The sequence below is a fragment of the Coregonus clupeaformis genome, unplaced genomic scaffold (assembly GCF_020615455.1).
Source record: "Coregonus clupeaformis isolate EN_2021a unplaced genomic scaffold, ASM2061545v1 scaf0051, whole genome shotgun sequence".
NCBI lineage: Eukaryota > Metazoa > Chordata > Actinopteri > Salmoniformes > Salmonidae > Coregonus > Coregonus clupeaformis.
This window is the reverse complement of record NW_025533506.1, coordinates 182,501-207,563: the sequence shown is the minus strand read 5'-3', so window position 1 is coordinate 207,563 and position 25,063 is coordinate 182,501. Positions and strand designations below refer to the sequence as shown.

Here is a 25,063-nt window from a genome sequence, read left to right as displayed (position 1 = left end):
GAACGGTGTTGCGTCAAAATGCAACACAATAAAAACTAAAACTGATATCAAAGTGGTCCTCTGTAGCTCAGCTGGTAGAGCGTCTGCTAAATGGCATATTATTATTTATTATGATATCTCTAGCTTAAACTGACGGATTTGAATGGGGATTAGATTCATGCAGACATCGACCTTGGGGGGTTAAACATCCATCCCAGCACCAGGATGCAACACCGTTCAAACACTGCACTGTTCTCATTTTACATCACATCATAGAAAGATAGAAGAAGTAAGAACATGCTTGTACATGACCAACCTTGGAAACAGACATGACTCAACATACATAAAAGGGTAAAAGAATGAAGAAAAAAGATCCCTTGATTTGTTCACATATTTGATGCAAAGAAAAATTATATTTGGTTGATTGACCAGACAGTATGTCCATGAGACCTTACCACACTTGTTGTTGCCCTGGAAACTGTTGCCATGACAACAAGGGTAACAGTCCTTCTAGACGAGGCCGGCAGCAGAGTGGAAACACAGAAACAACAACACTGTTGAAACCTTTAACCTTTAACATTTAACTACAGTTCATTGGCACCATCCAACTGTCAGGGTCAGGTTCAGACATTTAAACCTTATTGGACTTAACTGGCCCCAGAACTATTGAACCAGGCTTAGTAGAGTCAGCTCCTGGCGTAGACTAGTGTCCTGTCCTGGGGTAGACTAGTGTCCTGTCCTGGGGTAGACTAGTGTCCTGTCCTGGGGTAGACTAGTGTCCTGTCCTGGGATAGACTAGTGTCCTGTCCTGGGATAGACTAGTGTCCTGTCCTGGGGTAGACTAGTGTCCTGTCCTGGGGTAGACTAGTGTCCTGTCCTGGGGTAGACTAGTGTCCTGTCCTGGGATAGACTAGTGTCCTGTCCTGGGATAGACTAGTGTCCTGTCCTGGGGTAGACTAGTGTCCTGTCCTGGGGTAGACTAGTGTCCTGTCCTGGGATAGACTAGTGTCCTGTCCTGGGGTAGACTAGTGTCCTGTCCTGGGGTAGACTAGTGTCCTGTCCTGGGATAGACTAGTGTCCTGTCCTGGGGTAGACTAGTGTCCTGTCCTGGGGTAGACTAGTGTCCTGTCCTGGGATAGACTAGTGTCCTGTCCTGGGATAGACTAGTGTCCTGTCCTGGGATAGACTAGTGTCCTGTCCTGGGATAGACTAGTGTCCTGTCCTGGGGTAGACTAGTGTCCTGTCCTAGGGTAGACTAGTGTCCTGTCCTGGGATAGACTAGTGTCCTGTCCTGGGATAGACTAGTGTCCTGTCCTGGGATAGACTAGTGTCCTGTCCTGGGATAGACTAGTGTCCTGTCCTGGGGTAGACTAGTGTCCTGTCCTGGGATAGACTAGTGTCCTGTCCTGGGATAGACTAGTGTCCTGTCCTGGGGTAGACTAGTGTCCTGTCCTGGGATAGACTAGTGTCCTGTCCTGGGATAGACTAGTGTCCTGTCCTGGGGTAGACTAGTGTCCTGTCCTGGGATAGACTAGTGTCCTGTCCTGGGGATAGACTAGTGTCCTGTCCTGGGATAGACTAGTGTCCTGTCCTGGGATAGACTAGTGTCCTGTCCTGGGATAGACTAGTGTCCTGTCCTGGGGTAGACTAGTGTCCTGTCCTGGGATAGACTAGTGTCCTGTCCTGGGATAGACTAGTGTCCTGTCCTGGGGTAGACTAGTGTCCTGTCCTGGGATAGACTAGTGTCCTGTCCTGGGATAGACTAGTGTCCTGTCCTGGGATAGACTAGTGTCCTGTCCTGGGGTAGACTAGTGTCCTGTCCTGGGATAGACTAGTGTCCTGTCCTGGGATAGACTAGTGTCCTGTCCTGGGGTAGACTAGTGTCCTGTCCTGGGATAGACTAGTGTCCTGTCCTGGGGTAGACTAGTGTCCTGTCCTGGGGTAGACTAGTGTCCTGTCCTAGGGTAGACTAGTGTCCTGTCCTGGGATAGACTAGTGTCCTGTCCTGGGATAGACTAGTGTCCTGTCCTGGGGTAGACTAGTGTCCTGTCCTGGGGTAGACTAGTGTCCTGTCCTAGGGTAGACTAGTGTCCTGTCCTGGGATAGACTAGTGTCCTGTCCTGGGGTAGACTAGTGTCCTGTCCTGGGATAGACTAGTGTCCTGTCCTGGGGTAGACTAGTGTCCTGTCCTAGGGTAGACTAGTGTCCTGTCCTGGGGTAGACTAGTGTCCTGTCCTGGGATAGACTAGTGTCCTGTCCTGGGATAGACTAGTGTCCTGTCCTGGGATAGACTAGTGTCCTGTCCTGGGATAGACTAGTGTCCTGTCCTGGGATAGACTAGTGTCCTGTCCTGGGATAGACTAGTGTCCTGTCCTGGGATAGACTAGTGTCCTGTCCTGGGGTAGACTAGTGTCCTGTCCTGGGGTAGACTAGTGTCCTGTCCTAGGGTAGACTAGTGTCCTGTCCTGGGATAGACTAGTGTCCTGTCCTGGGATAGACTAGTGTCCTGTCCTGGGATAGACTAGTGTCCTGTCCTGGGATAGACTAGTGTCCTGTCCTGGGATAGACTAGTGTCCTGTCCTGGGGTAGACTAGTGTCCTGTCCTAGGGTAGACTAGTGTCCTGTCCTGGGATAGACTAGTGTCCTGTCCTGGGGTAGACTAGTGTCCTGTCCTGGGGTAGACTAGTGTCCTGTCCTGGGGTAGACTAGTGTCCTGTCCTGGGATAGACTAGTGTCCTGTCCTGGGATAGACTAGTGTCCTGTCCTGGGATAGACTAGTGTCCTGTCCTAGGGTAGACTAGTGTCCTGTCCTGGGATAGACTAGTGTCCTGTCCTGGGATAGACTAGTGTCCTGTCCTGGGGTAGACTAGTGTCCTGTCCTGGGGTAGACTAGTGTCCTGTCCTGGGATAGACTAGTGTCCTGTCCTGGGGTAGACTAGTGTCCTGTCCTGGGATAGACTAGTGTCCTGTCCTGGGATAGACTAGTGTCCTGTCCTGGGGTAGACTAGTGTCCTGTCCTGGGGTAGACTAGTGTCCTGTCCTGGGGTAGACTAGTGTCCTGTCCTGGGATAGACTAGTGTCCTGTCCTGGGATAGACTAGTGTCCTGTCCTGGGATAGACTAGTGTCCTGTCCTGGGGTAGACTAGTGTCCTGTCCTGGGATAGACTAGTGTCCTGTCCTGGGATAGACTAGTGTCCTGTCCTGGGATAGACTAGTGTCCTGTCCTGGGGTAGACTAGTGTCCTGTCCTGGGATAGACTAGTGTCCTGTCCTGGGGTAGACTAGTGTCCTGTCCTGGGGTAGACTAGTGTCCTGTCCTGGGATAGACTAGTGTCCTGTCCTGGGATAGACTAGTGTCCTGTCCTGGGGGTAGACTAGTGTCCTGTCCTGGGGTAGACTAGTGTCCTGTCCTGGGGATAGACTAGTGTCCTGTCCTGGGATAGACTAGTGTCCTGTCCTGGGATAGACTAGTGTCCTGTCCTGGGATAGACTAGTGTCCTGTCCTGGGGTAGACTAGTGTCCTGTCCTGGGATAGACTAGTGTCCTGTCCTGGGATAGACTAGTGTCCTGTCCTGGGGTAGACTAGTGTCCTGTCCTAGGGTAGACTAGTGTCCTGTCCTGGGATAGACTAGTGTCCTGTCCTGGGGTAGACTAGTGTCCTGTCCTGGGATAGACTAGTGTCCTGTCCTGGGATAGACTAGTGTCCTGTCCTAGGGTAGACTAGTGTCCTGTCCTGGGATAGACTAGTGTCCTGTCCTGGGATAGACTAGTGTCCTGTCCTGGGATAGACTAGTGTCCTGTCCTGGGATAGACTAGTGTCCTGTCCTAGGGTAGACTAGTGTCCTGTCCTGGGATAGACTAGTGTCCTGTCCTGGGGTAGACTAGTGTCCTGTCCTGGGGTAGACTAGTGTCCTGTCCTAGGGTAGACTAGTGTCCTGTCCTGGGATAGACTAGTGTCCTGTCCTGGGATAGACTAGTGTCCTGTCCTGGGGTAGACTAGTGTCCTGTCCTGGGGTAGACTAGTGTCCTGTCCTGGGGTAGACTAGTGTCCTGTCCTGGGATAGACTAGTGTCCTGTCCTGGGATAGACTAGTGTCCTGTCTTGGGGTAGACTAGTGTAGGTACATAGGTTTATTTAACCAGGCAGTTAGCTGGATATGTTTATTTAACCAGGAAATAAGCTGGATATATTTAACCAGGCAGTTAGCTGGATATGTTTATTTAACCAGGAAATAAGCTGGATATATTTAACCAGGCAGTTAGCTGGATATGTTTATTTAACCAGGAAATAAGCTGGATATATTTAAACAGGCAGTTAGCTGGATATGTTTATTTAACCAGGAAATAAGCTGGATATATTTAAACAGGCAGTTAGCTGGATATGTTTATTTAACCAGGAAATAAGCTGGATATATTTAAACAGGCAGTTAGCTGGATATGTTTATTTAACCAGGAAATAAGCTGGATATATTTAACCAGGCAGTTAGCTGGATATGTTTATTTAACCAGGAAATAAGCTGGATATATTTAAACAGGCAGTTAGCTGGATATGTTTATTTAACCAGGAAATAAGCTGGATATATTTAAACAGGCAGTTAGCTGGATATGTTTATTTAACCAGGAAATAAGCTGGATATATTTAAACAGGCAGTTAGCTGGATATGTTTATTTAACCAGGAAATAAGCTGGATATATTTAAACAGGCAGTTAGCTGGATATGTTTATTTAACCAGGAAATAAGCTGGATATATTTAACCAGGCAGTTAGCTGGATATGTTTATTTAACCAGGAAATAAGCTGGATATATTTAAACAGGCAGTTAGCTGGATATGTTTATTTAACCAGGAAATAAGCTGGATATATTTAACCAGGCAGTTAGCTGGATATGTTTATTTAACCAGGAAATAAGCTGGATATATTTAAACAGGCAGTTAGCTGGATATGTTTATTTAACCAGGAAATAAGCTGGATATATTTAAACAGGCAGTTAGCTGGATATGTTTATTTAACCAGGAAATAAGCTGGATATATTTAAACAGGCAGTTAGCTGGATATGTTTATTTAACCAGGAAATAAGCTGGATATATTTAACCAGGCAGTTAGCTGGATATGTTTATTTAACCAGGAAATAAGCTGGATATATTTAAACAGGCAGTTAGCTGGATATGTTTATTTAACCAGGAAATAAGCTGGATATATTTAAACAGGCAATCAGCTGGATATGTTTATTTAACCAGGAAATAAGCTGGATATATTTAAACAGGCAGTTAGCTGGATATGTTTATTTAACCAGGAAATAAGCTGGATATATTTAAACAGGCAGTTAGCTGGATATGTTTATTTAACCAGGAAATAAGCTGGATATATTTAAACAGGCAATCAGCTGGATATGTTTATTTAACCAGGAAATAAGCTGGATATATTTAAACAGGCAGTTAGCTGGATATGTTTATTTAACCAGGAAATAAGCTGGATATATTTAAACAGGCAGTTAGCTGGATATGTTTATTTAACCAGGAAATAAGCTGGATATATTTAAACAGGCAGTTAGCTGGATATGTTTATTTAACCAGGAAATAAGCTGGATATATTTAAACAGGCAATCAGCTGGATAGGTTTCTGTAACCAGGCAGTTAGCTGGATAGGTTTATTTAACCAGGGAATAAACTGGATTGATTTCTTTAACATGGCAGTTAGTGGGAGGGCCCTTTTCAACTCTTATGGCTAGGTTTGGATCCTCTGGGGTCGAACGTAGCTGTCATTTTCAGACCACGGTGGCTCGAAGAAAATCAGGTGCTCCTCCCATAAAAGTCTCTGGCCTCACACGAATTCATGGATTTGAGGGTTAAGATAACATTCAAATGAAATCCAACCCCTGTCGCTATTTAGAAACCAATGTGAGGTGGTGACTCGTTGAAATGATCCAGTCAAAAGGTGTTGTGTTTCCTTTCCTACAGCTGAGGGAGAACGGTGTTTCCTTTCCTACAGCTGAGGGAGAACTGTGTTTCCTTTCCTACAGCTGAGGGAGAACGGTGTTTCCTTTCCTACAGCTGAGGGAGAACGGTGTTTCCTTTCCTACAGCTGAGGGAGAACGGTGTTTCCTTTCCTACAGCTGAGGGAGAACTGTGTTTCCTTTCCTACAGCTGAGGGAGAACGGTGTTTCCTTTCCTACAGCTGAGGGAGAACGGTGTTTCCTTTCCTACAGCTGAGGGAGAACGGTGTTTCCTTTCCTACAGCTGAGGGAGAACGGTGTTTCCTTTCCTACAGCTGAGGGAGAACGGTGTTTCCTTTCCTACAGCTGAGGGAGAACGGTGTTTCCTTTCCTACAGCTGAGGGAGAACGGTGTTTCCTTTCCTACAGCTGAGGGAGAACGGTGTTTCCTTTCCTACAGCTGAGGGAGAACGGTGTTTCCTTTCCTACAGCTGAGGGAGAACGGTGTTTCCTTTCCTACAGCTGAGGGAGACCTTCACTGAGACAGACACACTAATACTATTGTCCCAGGTCAGGCCATACAAAGTTGATTTACTGTTTAACAGATTTTTTTATTCTTAATTGGACCCCTAAACAACCGTAGTACCTAGTGACCTTACCAAGAGATTTGAGCCTTTATATAATGATTTTGAAATGACTGTCACAGGGACCACATTTCCAAATGAAATGTAATTTGTCTCATGCACCGATACAACAGGTGTAGACAGTGAAATGCTACTTACAACTGTGAACTACTTACTTACTACTTAACCAACATGCAGAATTAAAAAGACAAATAAAAAAGGAAATAGTACAAAAACAATAGAGGAACAAAAATATAAACGCAACATGCAACATTGTACTGAGTTCCAGTTCATAGAAGGAAATCAGTCAATTGAAATAAATTCATTAGGCCCTAGTCTATGGATTTCACATGACTGGGAATACAGACATGCATCTGTTGGTCACAGATACCTTTTTAAAAAAGGTAGGGGCGTGGATCAAAAAACCAGTCAGTATCTGGTGTCACCACCATTTGCCTCATGCAGAATGACACATCTCCTTCGCATAGGGTTGATCAGGCTGTTGATGGTGGCCTGTGGAATGTTGTCCCACTCCTCTTCAATGGCTGTGTGAAGTTGCTGGATATTGGCGGGAACTTAGCACACCGTGGTACACATCGATCCAGAGCATCCCAAACATGCTCAACGGGTGACATGTCTGTTGAGTATGCAGGCCATGGAAGAACTGGGACAATTTCAGCTTCCAGGAATTGTGTACAGATCCTTGCGACATGGGGCCGTGCTTATCATGCTGAAACATGAGGTGATGGCGGCGGATGAATGGCATGACAATGGGCCTCAGGATCTCGTCACGGTATCTCTGTGCATTCAAATTGCCATCGATAAAATGCAATTGTGTTCGTTGTCCGTAGCTTATGCCTGCCCATACCATAACCCCACCGCCACCATGGGGCACTCTGTTCACAACGTTGACATCAGCAAACCACTCACCCACACGACACCATACACACTGTCTGCCATCTGCCCGGTACAGTTGAGAGAACAGTCCATGACTAGGGTGGATGGAGTCTGACAATTTTTTGGCCTTTCCTCTGACATCGCGTGGTATAGAGGTCCTGGATGGCAGGGAGCTCGGCCCCAGGGATGTACTGGGCCGTACGCACAATCCTCTGTAGCACCTTGCGGTCAGATGCCAAGCAGTTGCCATACCAAGCGGTGATGCAGCCAGTTAAGATGCTCTCAATGGTGCAGCTGTAGAAGTTTTTGAGAATCTGAGGACCCATGCCAAATCTTATCAGCATCCTGAGGGGGAAGATGAGTTGTTGTGCCCACTTCACAACTGTATTGGTGTTAGGACCATGATAGATCATTAGTGATGTGGACATTGAGGAACTTGAAGCTCTCAACCCGCTCCACTACAGCCCCGTCGATGTGAATGGGGGTGTGTTCGACCCTCCGTTTCCTGTAGTCCACAATCAGCTCCTTTGTCTTGCTCATGTTGAGGGAGAGGTTGTTGTCCTGGCACCACACGGCCAGGTCTCTGACCTCCTCCCTATAGGCTGTCTCGTCGTTGTCGGTGGTCAGGCCCACCACCATCGTGTTGGAGTCGTGCCTGGCCATGCAGTCATGAGTGAACAGGGAGTACGGGAAGAGACTGAGCACGCCCCCCCGAGAGGCCCCCGTGTTGAGGATCAGCGTGGCAGATGTGTTGTTACCTACTCTTACCAAATGGGGGGCGGCCCGTCAGGAAGTCCAGGATCCAGTTGCAGAGGGAGGTGTTCAGTCCCAGGGTCCTTAGCTTAGTGATGAGCTTTGAGGGCACTATGGTGTTGAACACCGAGCTGTAGTCAATGAATAGCATTCTCACATAGGTGTTCCTTTTGTCCAGGTGGGAAAGGGCAGTGTGGAGTGCAATAGAGATTGCGTCATCTAGGGAGCTGTTGGAGCGGTATGCGAATTGGAGTTGGTCCGGGGTTCCTGGAATGATTGTGTTGATGAGAGCCATGACCAGCCTTTCAAAGTCTTTCATGGCTACACATGTGAGTGCTACGGGGCGGTAGTCATTTAGACAGGTTACCTCGGCGTTCTTGAGTACTATGGTGGTCTGCTTGAAACATGTAGTTATTACAGACTGGGCCAGGGAGTGGTTGAACATGTCAGTGAAGACAGCTGGTCAGACCAAGTTCTGGGTATTTATCCTGGTAATCCATCTGGTAATCCATCCATCTGGCCCTGAGGCCTTGTGAATGTTAACCTGTTTAAAGGACTTACAATGGCTACAGAGAGAATGATGGCCCTGAGGCCTTGTGGATAACCTGTTTAAAGGTCTTACTCACATCGGCTACGGAGAGGATGATCATACAGTCGTCCGGAACAGCTGGTGCTCTCACGCATGGTTCACAGTTGCTTGCCTCGAAGCGAGCATAGTATTTAGCTCGTCTGGTAGGATCACGTCACTGGGCTCTCGGCCGGGTTTACCTTTGTAATCCGTGATAGTTTGTAAACCGACGAGCGTCAGAGCTGGTATACTAGAATTTGACATTTGTCCTGTATTGACACTTTGCCTGTTTGATGGTTCGGTGAAGGGCGTTGTGGGATTTCTTATAAGCGTCCGGATTAGTGTCCCGCTCCTTGAAAGCGGCAGCTCTAGCCTTTAGCTCGGTGCGGATGTTGCTGTAATCCATGGCTTCTGGTTGGGATATGTACGTACAGTCACTGTGGGGACGACGTCGTCGATTAACTTATTGATGAAGCCGGTGACTGATGTGGTGTACTCCTCAATGCCATCAGATGAATCCCGGAACATATTCCAGTCTATGCTAGAGAAACAGTCCTGTAGCTTAGCATCTGCTTCATCTGACCACTTCCGTATTGAGCAAGTCACTGGTACATCCTGTTTGAGTTTTTGCTTGTAAGCAGGAATCAGGAGGACAGCTATGATCAGATTTGCCAAATGGAGGGAGAGCTTTGTATGCGAGAGCTTTGTATATCTGTGTGTGGAGAAAAGGTGATCTAGAGTTTTGCACAGGTGACATGCTGGTAGAAATGAGGTAAAACGGATTTAAGTTTCCCTGCATTAAAGTCCCCGGCCACTAGGAGCGCTGCCTCTGGATGAGCGTTTTCCTGTTTGCTTATGGCCTTATACAGCTCATTGAGTGCGGTCTTAATGCCAGCATCGTTTTGTGGCGGTAAACAGACAGCTAAGAACAATATAGATGAAAACTCTCTTGATAAATAGTATGGTCTACAGCTTATCATGAGTTAACCTCCAGACTTCCTTAGTATGGTCTACAGCTTATCATGAGTTAACCTCCAGACTTCCTTAGTATGGTCTACAGCTTATCATGAGTTAACCTCCAGACTTCCTTAGTATGGTCTACAGCTTATCATGAGTTAACCTCCAGACTTCCTTAGTATGGTCTACAGCTTATCATGAGTTAACCTCCAGACTTCCTTAGTATGGTCTACAGCTTATCATGAGTTAACCTCCAGACTTCCTTAGTATGGTCTACAGCTTATCATGAGTTAACCTCCAGACTTCCTTAGTATGGTCTACAGCTTATCATGAGTTAACCTCCAGACTTCCTTAGTATGGTCTACAGCTTATCATGAGTTAACCTCCAGACTTCCTTAGTATGGTCTACAGCTTATCATGAGTTAACCTCCAGACTTCCCTTGGTATGGTCTACAGCTTATCATGAGTTAACCTCCAGACTTCCTTGGTATGGTCTACAGCTTATCATGAGTTAACCTCCAGACTTCCTTGGTATGGTCTACAGCTTATCATGAGTTAACCTCCAGACTTCCTTAGTATGGTCTACAGCTTATCATGAGTTAACCTCCAGACTTCCTTAGTATGGTCTACAGCTTATCATGAGTTAACCTCCAGACTTCCTTAGTATGGTCTACAGCTTATCATGAGTTAACCTCCAGACTTCCTTAGTATGGTCTACAGCTTATCATGAGTTAACCTCCAGACTTCCTTAGTATGGTCTACAGCTGATCATGAGTTAACCTCCAGACTTCCTTAGTATGGTCTACAGCTTATCATGAGTTAACCTCCAGACTTCCTTAGTATGGTCTACAGCTTATCATGAGGTATTCTAACCTCCAGACTTCCTTAGTATGGTCTACAGCTTATCATGAGTTAACCTCCAGACTTCCTTGGTATGGTCTACAGCTTATCATGAGTTAACCTACAGACTTCCTTAATATGGTCTACAGCTTATCATGAGTTAACCTCCAGACTTCCTTAGTATGGTCTACAGCTTATCATGAGTTAACCTCCAGACTTCCTTAGTATGGTCTACAGCTTATCATGAGGTATTCTAACCTCCAGACTTCCTTAGTATGGTCTACAGCTTATCATGAGTTAACCTACAGACTTCCTTAATATGGTCTACAGCTTATCATGAGTTAACCTCCAGACTTCCTTAGTATGGTCTACAGCTTATCATGAGGTATTCTAACCTCCAGACTTCCTTAGTATGGTCTACAGCTTATCATGAGTTAACCTCCAGACTTCCTTAGTATGGTCTACAGCTTATCATGAGTTAACCTCCAGACTTCCTTAGTATGGTCTACAGCTTATCATGAGTTAACCTCCAGACTTCCTTAGTATGGTCTACAGCTTATCATGAGTTAACCTCCAGACTTCCTTAGTATGGTCTACAGCTTATCATGAGGTATTCTAACCTCCAGACTTCCTTAGTATGGTCTACAGCTTATCATGAGTTAACCTCCAGACTTCCTTAGTATGGTCTACAGCTTATCATGAGTTAACCTCCAGACTTCCTTAGTATGGTCTACAGCTTATCATGAGTTAACCTCCAGACTTCCTTGGTATGGTCTACAGCTTATCATGAGTTAACCTCCAGACTTCCTTAGTATGGTCTACAGCTTATCATGAGTTAACCTCCAGACTTCCTTGGTATGGTCTACAGCTTATCATGAGGTATTCTAACCTCCAGACTTCCTTAGTATGGTCTACAGCTTATCATGAGTTAACCTCCAGACTTCCTTAGTATGGTCTACAGCTTATCATGAGTTAACCTCCAGACTTCCTTCCTTTATTTATTTTCTACCTGCAGTGAAGCCACTCAACATTTACATTACATTCAGTCATCCAGCAGACACTCCCATCCAGAGCGACCGATGGGAGTAACCAGGGTCAAGCGCCCCGCTCAAGGGCACAAGGACAGATCCCCACCCAGTCGAATCGGGGACCCGAACCAGCGACCAAGCTCCCAACCGCCAGGCCAACCATCCAAGATCCCTCCACAGTTCCCCTCGAGAGCTGCCCCTCAACCATCCAAGACCACCTTTTTATTGTCAGTTAAACTTTTGTCAAAACTTTTATCTTTGACCTTCATTCTACCCTCCCACACAGCATCTTCACTCCCACTTGTCTCCAGTTCCCCATCCCAACCCTCAGCCTCCCTCAGCCCATCCCACCTATCTCTGTTGGCCACCCTCTTCCAATTTCTACGCACCATATTTCTTTCAACTATGCTGTGATGTTTAACACAATTTGAATCTAATCGAATCCACAGATTGCGAGTTAAGATAAATCCTTTTACTAAGAGTATTAGTATATTAGTAAATGACTGACCATGTCTCTCCAGATCTCCCGACAACACTATTTCTAGGGCCAATGTCACGCTTTTTCAGCCATTCCTGAACTGGAAACCAGAAACAGGCTACCAATATCAGAACAACTGGTCTATTGATTCTGTATCCTCGCAACAAAATATGCAGAGCTCCAATGGTTGTATGCCCCAAATATTCAACATTTTGTTGGTGGCAAGAATTCTCTACAATAATTTTATGAATGAAAGCATGAAGTCTTGATCTTGCGTCATTTTATATATCAACTCATACACCCTGTGGCCATGGAATCGGTACATCAAAAATCTCTTCCCAACTATTTTGCAATCTGTATGGCACAGCTGTCAACATCCTGGTCCTCAAATGAAACTGCTATACTTTCCTATTTATGCTATGTTTATTCCTCCACCAGTTTTGATCCTTTATATTGGGCAGACAGACCAGTTCCCTACCTCCTCCCTTGATCCTTTATATTGGGCAGACAGACCAGTTCCCTACCTCCTCCCTTGATCCTTTATATTGGGCAGACAGACCAGTTCCCTACCTCCTCCCTTGATCCTTTATATTGGGCAGACAGACCAGTTCCCTACCTCCTCCCTTGATCCTTTATATTGGGCAGACAGACCAGTTCCCTACCTCCTCCCCTTGATCCTTTATATTGGGCAGACAGACCAGTTCCCTACCTCCTCCCTTGATCCTTTATACTGGGCAGACAGACCAGTTCCCTACCTCCTCCCTTGATCCTTTATATTGGGCAGACAGACCAGTTCCCTACCTCCTCCCCTTGATCCTTTATATTGGGCAGACAGACCAGTTCCCTACCTCCTCCCTTGATCCTTTATATTGGGCAGACAGAGCAGTTCCCTACCTCCTCCCTTGATCCTTTATATTGGGCAGACAGACCAGTTCCCTACCTCCTCCCTTGATCCTTTATATTGGGCAGACAGACCAGTTCCCTACCTCCTCCCCTTGATCCTTTATATTGGGCAGACAGACCAGTTCCCTACCTCCTCCCTTGATCCTTTATATTGGGCAGACAGACCAGTTCCCTACCTCCTCCCTTGATCCTTTATATTGGGCAGACAGACCAGTTCCCTACCTCCTCCCTTGATCCTTTATATTGGGCTGACAGACCAGTTCCCTACCTCCTCCCTTGATCCTTTATATTGGGCAGACAGACCAGTTCCCTACCCCCTCCCTTGATCCTTTATATTGGGCAGACAGACCAGTTCCCTGCCTCCTCCCTTGATCCTTTATATTGGGCAGACAGACCAGTTCCCTGCCTCCTCCCTTGATCCTTCATATTGGGCAGACAGACCAGTTCCCTACCTCCTCCCTTGATCCTTTATATTGGGCAGACAGACCAGTTCCCTACCTCCTCCCTTGATCCTTTATATTGGGCAGACAGACCAGTTCCCTGCCTCCTCCCTTGATCCTTTATATGGGGCAGACAGACCAGTTCCCTACCTCCTCCCTTGATCCTTTATATTGGGCAGACAGACCAGTTCCCTACCTCCTCCCTTGATCCTTTATATTGGGCAGACAGACCAGTTCCCTACCTCCTCCCTTGATCCTTTATATTGGGCAGACAGACCAGTTCCCTACCTCCTCCCTTGATCCTTTATATTGGGCAGACAGACCAGTTCCCTACCTCCTCCCTTGATCCTTTATATTGGGCAGACAGACCAGTTCCCTACCTCCTCCCTTGATCCTTTCTATTGGGCAGACAGACCAGTTCCCTACCTCCTCCCTTGATCCTTTATATTGGGCAGACAGACCAGTTCCCTACCTCCTCCCGCTGCCACCTGCCTCCTCCATTTTGGGGGTAGTACTGTAATCAATTGGTTGTAATCTTGGATTGAGCAGACCTTCCCATATAGACATAACTCCAATTTACTTAAAAGACAAAATACCCTTCTCAAAGATATTTTCCATCAATACAGGTATTTTATCAACCAGCACATTTGAGTTCAACCATAATATTTCATGCAATATATGTTCTATCTTTTATGGGGGATAAAATTGGAATCGGTACCAGCGCTAAATTGCTTGTTTGAAAAAGAGAGACACACATGACCAAAAGTATGTGGACACCTGCACGTCAAAAATCTCATTCCAAAATCATGGGCATTAATATGGAGTTGGTCCCCCCTTTGCTGCTATAACAGTCTCCACTCTTCTGGGAAGGCTTTCCACTAGATGTTGGAATATTACTGCGGGGACTTGCTTCCATTCAGCCAGAAGAGCATTAGTGAGGTCGGGCACTGATGTTGGGCGATTAGGCCTGGTTCGCAGTCGGCGTTCCAATTCATCCCAAAGGTGTTCGATGGGGTTGAGGTCAGGCTGTATGGACCTTGCTTTGTGCACGGGGGCATTGTCACACTGAAACAGGAAAGGGCCTTCCCCAAACTGTTGCCACAAAGTTGGAAACACAGAATCATCTAGAATGTCATTGTATGCTGTAGCGCTAAGACCTATCCCGAGCCATGACAAACAGCCCCAGACCATTATTCCTCCTCCACCAAACTTTACAGTCAGCACTATGCATTGGAGCAGGTAGAGTTCTCCTGGCATTTACCAACGCCAGATTCATCTGTCGGACTGCCAGATGGTGACGCATGATTCATCACTCCAGAGAACACGTTTCCACTGCTACAGAGTCCAATGGCAGAAAGCTTTACATCACTCCAGCCGACGCTTGGCATTGCGCATGGTGATCTTAGGCTTGTGTGTGGCTGCTCGGCCATGGAAACCCATTTCATGAAGCTCCCGACGAACAGCTCGTGCTGAAGTTGCTTCCAGAGGCAGTTTGGAACTCGATAGCTGCGACAGAGCCTGGACTCGAACCAGAATCTCTAGTGGCACAGCTAGCACTGCGATGCAGTGCCTTAGACCACTGCGCCACTTGGGAGTTAGTGTTGCAACCAGGACAGATTATTTTTACGCTTTACGGGCTTCAGCACTTGGCTGTCCCGTTCTGTGAGCTTGTGTGGCCTACCACTTCGCGGCTGAGCCGTTGTTGCTCCTAGACGTTTCCACTTCACAATAACAGCACTTACAGTTGACCGGGGCAGCTCTAGCAGGGCAGAAATTTGACGAACTGACTTGTTGGAAAGGAGGCATCCTATGACGGTGCCATGTTGAAAGTCACTGAGCTCTTCAGTAAGACCATTCTCCTGCCAATGTTTGTCTATGGAGATTGCATGGCTGTGTGCATCGACTTTATACACCTGTCAGCAATGGATGTGGCTGAAATAGCAGAATCCACCAATTTGAAGGGGTGTCCACGTACTTCTGTATATAGTGTACTTTGAACAAGGTTTCATTTTCAATTAATCAAAAATGAGAAATGGAAATCTGCACAAAGGGATGAGCTTTTCTTAGTAATCTACTTGAGAAACATTTTGGGTTCAAATTAAACTTTTGTATAAGTGAAGCTTTTAGAGAGATTTAGTGCTTGTATATTTAATCAGCCCACCTTGTTCATATTTATTATATAGAGGCACCAGATAAGGTGAAAGAAAATTGTTCTCATATGATTTAAAAAAACGAATCAGTAGTCGGCAGTAAGTGAGTAAACAGATCTGACTAAGGAGTTAATCAGCGTAATTGTTCCATAAATAGACAGGTATTTACCTCTCTGCAGGAGCTTGTCTATTTTTACTCGTTTTCTGTTGAAATTCATTGGAGAGCTCATTTATATATTTTGTGATACGATTACCAAGTATAGTGCATTCGGAAAGTATTCAGACCCCTTGACCTTTCGACATTTTGTTACGTTACAGTCGTATTCTAAAATGGAGTAAAAAAAATTAAAAATCTGACATTGAGAAACAAGATTCTCTGGTCTGATGAAACCAAGATTGAACTCTTTGGCCTGAATGCCAAGTGTCACGTCTGGAGGAAACCTGGCACCATCACTACGGTGAAGCATGGTGGTGGCAGCATCATGCTGTGGGGATGTTTTTCAGCGGCAGGGACTGGGAAACTAGTCAGGATCGAGACAAAGATGAACGGAGCAAAGTACAGAGAGATCCTTGATGAAAACCTGCTCCAGAGCACTCAGGACCTCAGACTGGGGCGAAGGTTCACCTTCCAACAGGACAACGACCCTAAGCACACAGCCAAGACAACGCAGGAGTGGCTTCGGGACAAGTCTCTGAATGTCCTTGAGTGGCCCAGCCAGAGCCCAAACTTTAACCCGACCGAACATCTCTGGAGAGACCTGAAAATAGCTGTGCAGCGACGCTCCCCATCCAACCTGACAGAGCTTGAGAGGATTTACAGAGAAAAATGGGAGAAACTCCCCAAATACAGGTGTGCCAAGCTTATAGCGTCATACCCAAGAAGACTCAAGGCTGTAATCACTGCCAAAGGTGCTTCAACAAAGTACTGAGTAAAGGGTCTTAATACTTATGTAAATGTAATATTTCAGTGTTTTATTTTTCATACATTTGCAAAAAATCCTAAAAAACGGTTTTTGCTTTGTCATTATGGGGTATTGTGTGTAGATTGATGAGGGAAAAAAACAATGTAATCCATTTTAGAATAAGGCTGTAACGTAATAAAATGGGGAAAAGTCAAGAGGTCTGAATACTTTCCCAATGCACTGCACTCTACTTCACCGTCAGCCCATTGTATAGGTCTCCACCGTCAGCCCATTGTATAGGTCTCCACCGTCAGCCCATTGTATAGGTCTTCACCGTCAGCCCATTGTATAGGTCTCCACCGTCAGCCCATTGTATAGGTCTTCACCGTCAGCCCGTTGTATAGGTCTTCACCGTCAGCCCGTTGTATAGGTCTTCACCGTCAGCCCGTTGTATAGGTCTTCACCGTCAGCCCATTGTATAGGTCTCTACCGTCAGCCCATTGTATAGGTCTTCACCGTCAGCCCATTGTATAGGTCTTCACCGTCAGCCCATTGTATAGGTCTTCACCGTCAGCCCATTGTATAGGTCTCCACCGTCAGCCCATTGTATAGGTCTTCACCGTCAGCCCATTGTATAGGTCTTCACCGTCAGCCCATTGTATAGGTCTTCACCGTCAGCCCATTGTATAGGTCTTCACCGTCAGCCCATTGTATAGGTCTTCACCGTCAGCCCATTGTATAGGTCTTCACCGTCAGCCCGTTGTATAGGTCTCCACCGTCAGCCCGTTGTATAGGTCTCCACCGTCAGCCCGTTGTATAGGTCTTCACCGTCAGCCCATTGTATAGGTCTCCACCGTCAGCCCGTTGTATAGGTCTTCACCGTCAGCCCATTGTATAGGTCTTCACCGTCAGCCCATTGTATAGGTCTTCACCGTCAGCCCATTGTATAGGTCTCCACCGTCAGCCCATTGTATAGGTCTCCACCGTCAGCCCGTTGTATAGGTCTTCACCGTCAGCCCATTGTATAGGTCTTCACCGTCAGCCCATTGTATAGGTCTCCACCGTCAGCCCGTTGTATAGGTCTTCACCGTCAGCCCATTGTATAGGTCTTCACCGTCAGCCCATTGTATAGGTCTTCACCGTCAGCCCATTGTATAGGTCTCCACCGTCAGCCCATTGTATAGGTCTCCACCGTCAGCCCGTTGTATAGGTCTTCACCGTCAGCCCATTGTATAGGTCTTCACCGTCAGCCCATTGTATAGGTCTCCACCGTCAGCCCGTTGTATAGGTCTTCACCGTCAGCCCATTGTATAGGTCTTCACCGTCAGCCCATTGTATAGGTCTTCACCGTCAGCCCATTGTATAGGTCTCCACCGTCAGCCCATTGTATAGGTCTCCACCGTCAGCCCATTGTATAGGTCTTCACCGTCAGCCCATTGTATAGGTCTCCACCGTCAGCCCATTGTATAGGTCTCCACCGTCAGCCCGTTGTATAGGTCTTCACCGTCAGCCCGTTGTATAGGTCTTCACCGTCAGCCCATTGTATAGGTCTTCACCGTCAGCCCATTGTATAGGTCTTCACCGTCAGCCCGTTGTATAGGTCTCCACCGTCAGCCCATTGTATAGGTCTTCACCGTCAGCTCGTTGTATAGGTCTTCACCGTCAGCCCGTTGTATAGGTCTTCACCGTCAGCTCGTTGTATAGGTCTTCACCGTCAGCCCGTTGTATAGGTCTTCACCGTCAGCCCATTGTATAGGTCTTCACCGTCAGCCCATTGTATAGGTCTTCACCGTCAGCCCATTGTATAGGTCTCCACCGTCAGCCCATTGTATAGGTCTTCACCGTCAGCCCGTTGTATAGGTCTTCACCGTCAGCCCATTGTATAAGTCTTCACCGTCAGCCCATTGTATAGGTCTTCACCGTCAGCCCATTGTATAGGTCTTCACCGTCAGCCTGTTGTATAGGTCTCCACCGTCAGCCTGTTGTATAGGTCTCCACCGTCAGCCCATTGTATAGGTCTCCACCGTCAGCCCATTGTATAGGTCTTCACCGTCAGCCCATTGTATAGGTCTTCACCGTCAGCCCATTATATAGGTCTTCACCGTCAGCCCGTTGTATAGGTCTTCACCGTCAGCCCATTGTATAGGTCTTCACCGTCAGCCCATTGTATAGGTCTCCACCGTCAGCCCATTGTATAGGTCTTCACCGTCAGCCCGTTGTATAGGTCTTCACCGTCAGCCCATTGTATAGGTCTTCACCGTCAGCCCATTGTATAGGTCTTCACCGTCAGCCCATTGTATAGGTCAACTGCAGGGTCATGGAAAAGCTGTATCTTTTAAAAGATCCAATACGTAATATGGTGCACTGATCTTAAATAGGTTTTAGTCCGGAGAGGCCAGAAAAGTTATCTAGATCTTCAATGAGACATTGCAGGGATCCAGCTTGCGGACTTAATATAAAACTTGATTCATCGGCATTCATGTAAACCTTTTTGTTTTAAGCCACGAGACTGCCTTAATATTCAAATCAAATCAAATTGTATTTGTCACATGCGCCGAATACAACAGGTGTAGACCTTACCGTGAAATGCTTACTTACAAGCCCTTAACCAACAATGCAATTTTAAGAAAATAAATAAAAAATTAAAAGTAACACAATAAAATAACAATAATGAGGCTATATACAGGGAGTACCGGTACAGAGTCAATATGCGGGGGTACAGGTTAGTTGAGGTAATTTGTACATGTAGGTAGGGGTAAAGTGACTATCCATAGATAATAAACAGCGAGTAGCAGCAGTGTTAAAACAAAGGGGGGGGGGTGTCAATGTAAATAGAGATTAGAGACCGCCCACCAGCTGTTGTTGACAAAGAGACACCTCCCCCCGATTTTACCAGACTCTGCTGTTCTGTCCTGCCGATGCATTAAAAAACCAGCTAGATGTACATTATCCGTTTCCTTGTACATTATCCGTGCCCTTGTACATTATCCGTGTCCTTGTACATTATCCGTGTCCTTGTTCAGCAGTTAATCTGAGAAGCATAGTATATTACAGTTCTTAATGTCCGTTGATAGGTTGATTAATGTCCCGAAAAGAGCTCATCCAGTTTATTCTCCAGTGATTGCATATTCGCCAATAGAACAGAGGGTAGAGGTATTCACTCGCCGCCGTAGTGTCATCAAAGTTCCCGCGCGCCGGCCCCTGTAGCGCCGCCTTCTTCTTCGAGGGTCGGGGATTTGGGCCTGGTTCCGGATAATCAATGTATTTCGCGTCCGACTCATTGAAGTAGTCCTTGTCCAAATGGAGGTTAGCGATCGCTGTTCTGAGGTCTAGAAGCTCTTTTCGGTCATAAGAAACGATGGCGGAAACATTAAGTACAAAAAAAGTTACGATCAGCGCAAAACCATACACAAAATAGCATAATTGGTCGGGAGCCCATGAAACGTCCGCTTTCCAAAGCGCCGGAATTTGAGTGCTGATCATGGAACCCCACTAATTAACTAAATTGGTCTCAGGAGTTGGACAGCACCATTGATAGCTGAAGCAAGCAACGTTTCTTGAGGAAATGTTTTTTCTAGTTTAGTCATATTTATCTTAGCTACCTAAGAAGTGTTTACTTTTCAGGCTGACTAGCATCTATTGAGTTGCAACGTCCAAAACATTGGATGCCCAAATCAACTGGAAGTATCTGCAGATAGCCACATAATACACAAGGCTACAGCTAATCTTTTTTCCTAAAATTACTGTTCGTTATTCACAAATTATTCTTTATTCACATGATTTGATTCACCTCGATTGAACAGACTCCACACTACTATAACTGTGAAGTGAATAGTTTGTTTCATCATAAAGAATCAAATCATATGAATCAAATGATCATTCACATTTTTAGCTGAGAAATGTGAAGCGGGGCATCCGTTAAACAGTAAATCTACCCTGTTAGGCCTAAGGCCAATAAGAACACCTTGGTAGTCTGGCAGTTGGCTTTCATATCACTTACTTCTTCAATCAACTTAAAGGAAACAAATAACAGGAATGTAACTTCATATCAAGCCTTTGTTGTCAACGGTCTCCATTTTTGATAGAGAGGTTTTAGCCCGTAAGCTCAAGGCTACACAAAGGCTCTTTACTGAAGAATTAACATCATGTTACAGGTCCCTAATGTTATACAGGTCCCTAATGTTATACAGGTCCATTATGTTACAGGTCCCTAATGTTATACAGGTCCCTAATGTTATACAGGTCCATTATGTTACAGGTCCCTAATGTTATACAGGTCCCTAATGTTATACAGGTCCCTAATGTTATACAGGTCCATTATGTTACAGGTCCCTAATGTTATACAGGTCCATTATGTTACAGGTCCCTAATGTTATACAGGTCCATTATGTTACAGGTCCCTAATGTTATACAGGTCCCTAATGTTATACAGGTCCCTAATGATATACAGGTCCCTAATGTTATACAGGTCCATTATGTTACAGGTCCCTAATGTTATACAGGTCCCTAATGTTATACAGGTCCCTAATGTTATACAGGTCCATTATGTTACAGGTCCCTAATGTTATACAGGTCCATTATGTTACAGGTCCCTAATGTTATACAGGTCCATTATGTTACAGGTCCCTAATGTTATACAGGTCCATTATGTTACAGGTCCCTAATGTTATACAGGTCCATTATGTTACAGGTCCCTAATGATATACAGGTCCATTATGTTACAGGTCCATTATGTTACAGGTCCCTAATGTTGTACAGGTACATCATGTTACAGGTCCCTAATGTTATACAGGTCCATTATGTTACAGGTCCCTAATGTTATACAGGTCCATTATGTTACAGGTCCCTAATGTTATACAGGTCCATTATGTTACAGGTCCCTAATGTTATACAGGTCCATTATGTTACAGGTCCCTAATGTTATACAGGTCCATTATGTTACAGGTCCCTAATGTTATACAGGTCCATTATGTTACAGGTCCCTAATGTTATACAGGTCCATTATGTTACAGGTCCCTAATGTTATACAGGTCCATTATGTTACAGGTCCCTAATGTTATACAGGTACATCATGTTACAGGTCCCTAATGTTATACAGGTCCATTATGTTACAGGTCCCTAATGTTATACAGGTCCATTATGTTACAGGTCCCTAATGTTATACAGGTCCATTATGTTACAGGTCCCTAATGTTATACAGGTCCATTATGTTACAGGTCCCTAATGTTATACAGGTCCATTATGTTACAGGTCCCTAATGTTATACAGGTACATCATGTTACAGGTCCCTAATGTTATACAGGTCCATTATGTTACAGGTCCCTAATGTTATACAGGTCCATTATGTTACAGGTCCCTAATGTTATACAGGTACATCATGTTACAGGTCCCTAATGTTATACAGGTCCATTATGTTACAGGTCCCTAATGTTATACAGGTCCATTATGTTACAGGTCCCTAATGTTATACAGGTCCATTATGTTACAGGTCCCTAATGTTATACAGGTACATCATGTTACAGGTCCCTAATGATATACAGGTCCATTATGTTACAGGTCCCTAATGTTATACAGGTCCATTATGTTACAGGTCCCTAATGTTATACAGGTCCCTAATGTTATACAGGTCCCTAATGTTATACAGGTCCATTATGTTACAGGTCCCTAATGTTATACAGGTCCATTATGTTACAGGTCCCTAATGTTATACAGGTCCATTATGTTACAGGTCCCTAATGTTATACAGGTCCATTATGTTACAGGTCCCTAACGATATACAGGTCCATTATGTTACAGGTCCCTAATGATATACAGGTCCATTATGTTACAGGTCCCTAATGTTATACAGGTCCATTATGTTACAGGTCCCTAATGTTATACAGGTCCATTATGTTACAGGTCCCTAACGATATACAGGTCCATTATGTTATACAGGTCCCTAATGTTATACAGGTCCCTAATGATATACAGGTCCATTATGTTACAGGTCCATACCTTCCCATTCAAACTCGTTACTGTTGTCAGATGGGGTGTCTACATCATCGAGATCTAGCTCTGTACTCTCCTCCAGCTCATCAGACAGCAGAGATCCTTCACTCCGATCCAGAGTCAGGCTGATGTCTGGGGCAGCCAGCTTCTTCTTAGTCTTCTTACCACCGCTCAGAGCAGCATAGCCCCCTGCAGAGGCTGGTAGAGGAGAGAGATGTTAGAGACCTTACCACCGCTCAGAGGCTGGTAGAGGAGAGAGATGTTAGAGACCTTACCACCGCTCAGAGCAGCATAGCCCCCTGCAGAGGCTGAGAGAGGAGAGAGATGTTAGAGACCTTACCACCGCTCAGAGGCTGGGAGAGGAGAGAGATGTTAGAGCCCTTACCACCGCTTAGAAGCTGGAGAAAATATATACACATCACATAGCCTGCAGAAGCTAGACCTGAGGAGAAAGCAGTTTGATATAGGCCTGACATCACATAGCCTGCAGAAGCTAGACCTGAGGAGAAAGCAGTTTGATAGCAGTTTAAACTCCTGAGTGGCGCAGTGGTCTAAGGCACTGCATCGCAGTGCTAACTGTGCCACTAGAGATCCTGGTTCGAATCCAGGCTCTGTCGCAGCCGGCCGCGACCGGGAGACTCATGGGCGGCGCACAATTGGCCCAGCGTCGTCCAGGGTAGGGGAGGGAATGGCCGGCAGGGATGTAGCTCAGTTGATAGAGCATGGCGTTTGCAACGCCAGGGTTGTGGGTTTGATTCCCACGGGGGGCCAGTATAAAAAAAAATAAAAAATAAAAAAATAAGATATGTATTCACTAACTGTAAGTCGCTCTGGATAAGAGCGTCTGCTAAATGACTAAAATGTAAATGTAAAATGATATAGGCCTGACATCACATAGCCTGCAGAAGCTAGACCTGAGGAGAAAGCAGTTTGATATAGGCCTGACATCACATAGCCTGCAGAGGCTGGAGAAAGCATCAAGGATACAGTAGGTTTGGTAGATACTGATGAGCAGAGATGGTGAATGGCTTTTAACCCTAACCCTTTCTTACCAGACTGTCCTTCTCCAGAGGTTCCAGTGAAGAGATCTTCACCCAGCTGAATGTCCTCCTCTTCCTCCTCAGGTAGGGGCCTACAGACACAACAACAGGTCATGTATAACCTCATCTATAACCCTTCCTCCTCAGGTAGGGGCCTACAGACACAACAACAGGTCATCTATAACCCTTCCTCCTCTGGTAGCTACTTGATATAGCTGTTATTACCACTACTAACTAATTGCTCGTTCAGTGTTGAAAGCATTATGATAAAGAGATACATATATACTACAGTATGTGGACCCCCCTATCAGATTAGTGGATTCGGCTAACATTGGGAGTAGAATGGTCTTACTGAAGAGCTAAGTGACTTTCAACATGGCACAATCATAGGATGCCACCTTTCCAATTACTCAGTTCGTCAAATTTCTGCCCTGGTCAACTGTAAGTGCTGTTATTGTGGAAACATCTAGCTGCAACAACGACTCAGCCACGAAGAGGTTGGCCACACAAGCTCACAGAACGGGACCGCCGAGTACTGAAGCGCGTAAAAATGGTCTGTCCTCGGTGGCAACACTCACTACTGAGTTCCAAACTGCCTCTGGAAGCAACGTCAGCACAGTAACTGTCTCCCCTTAGTTCCAGTGAAAGGAAATCTTAACGCTACAGCATACAATGTCCTTCTAGACGATTCTGTGCTTCCAGCTTTGTGGAAGGCCCTTTGCTGTTTAAGCATGACAATGCCGCCGTGCACAAAGCGAGGTCCATACAGAAATGGTTTGTCGAGATCGTTGTGGAAGAACTTGAATGGCCTGCACAGAGCCCTGATCTCAACCCCATCAAACACCTTTGCGATGAATTGGAATGCCGACTGCGAGCCAGGCCTAATCGCCCAACATCAGTGTCCGACCTCACTAATGCTTTTGTGGCTGAATGGAAGCAAGTCCCCGCAGCAATGTTCCAACATCTAGTGGAAAGCCTTCCCAGAAGAGTGGAGGCTGTTATAGCAGCAAAGGGGGACCAACTCCATATTAATGCCCACGATTTTGGAATGAGATGTTCGAAGAGCAGGTGTCCACATACTGTTGGTTATGTAGTGTACATGATTACTACCCAGAAAAGAGAATACTGCCTGGTTGTCAGGTATGCCCGGTTGTTAGGTATGCCTGGTTGTTAGGTATGCCTGGTTGTTAGGTATGCCTGGTTGTTAGGTATGCCTGGTTGTTAGGTATGCCTGGTTGTCATTATGCCCGGTTGTTAGGTATGCCTGGTTGTTAGGTATGCCCGGTTGTTAGGTATGCCCGGTTGTTAGGTATGCCCGGTTGTTAGGTATGCCCGGTTGTTAGGTATGCCTGGTTGTTAGGTATGCCCGGTTGTTAGGTGTGCCTGGTTGTCAGGTATGCCCGGTTGTCAGGTATGCCCGGTTGTCAGGTATGCCCGGTTGTCAGGTATGCCCGGTTGTCAGGTATGCCTGGTTGTCAGGTATGCCTGGTTGTCAAGTATGCCTGGTTGTCAGGTATGCCTGGTTGTCAAGTATGCCTGGTTGTCAGGTATGCCTGGTTGTCAGGTATGCCTGGTTGTCAGGTATGCC

General features: G+C 45.9%; 1 protein-coding gene across 3 annotated transcripts in view; it reads right to left on the bottom strand.

Annotated features, from left to right (window-relative positions):
• bnip2 (BCL2 interacting protein 2) overlaps positions 1 to 25,063 on the bottom strand; it is a 109,047-nt gene that overhangs the window by 53,455 nt on the left and 30,529 nt on the right. For 2 of the 3 annotated variants that reach the window (XM_045212779.1, XM_045212781.1), the window contains 2 exons: positions 23,488 to 23,567; positions 22,442 to 22,633 (listed from right to left, as the gene is read on the bottom strand). In XM_045212779.1, coding sequence (XP_045068714.1) covers positions 22,442 to 22,633; positions 23,488 to 23,567 — 272 coding nt within the window. Of the gene's footprint in view, positions 1 to 22,441; positions 22,634 to 23,487; positions 23,568 to 23,614; positions 23,631 to 25,063 lie in introns of all 3 variants that reach the window. The other variant, XM_045212780.1, reaches the window with a different exon arrangement.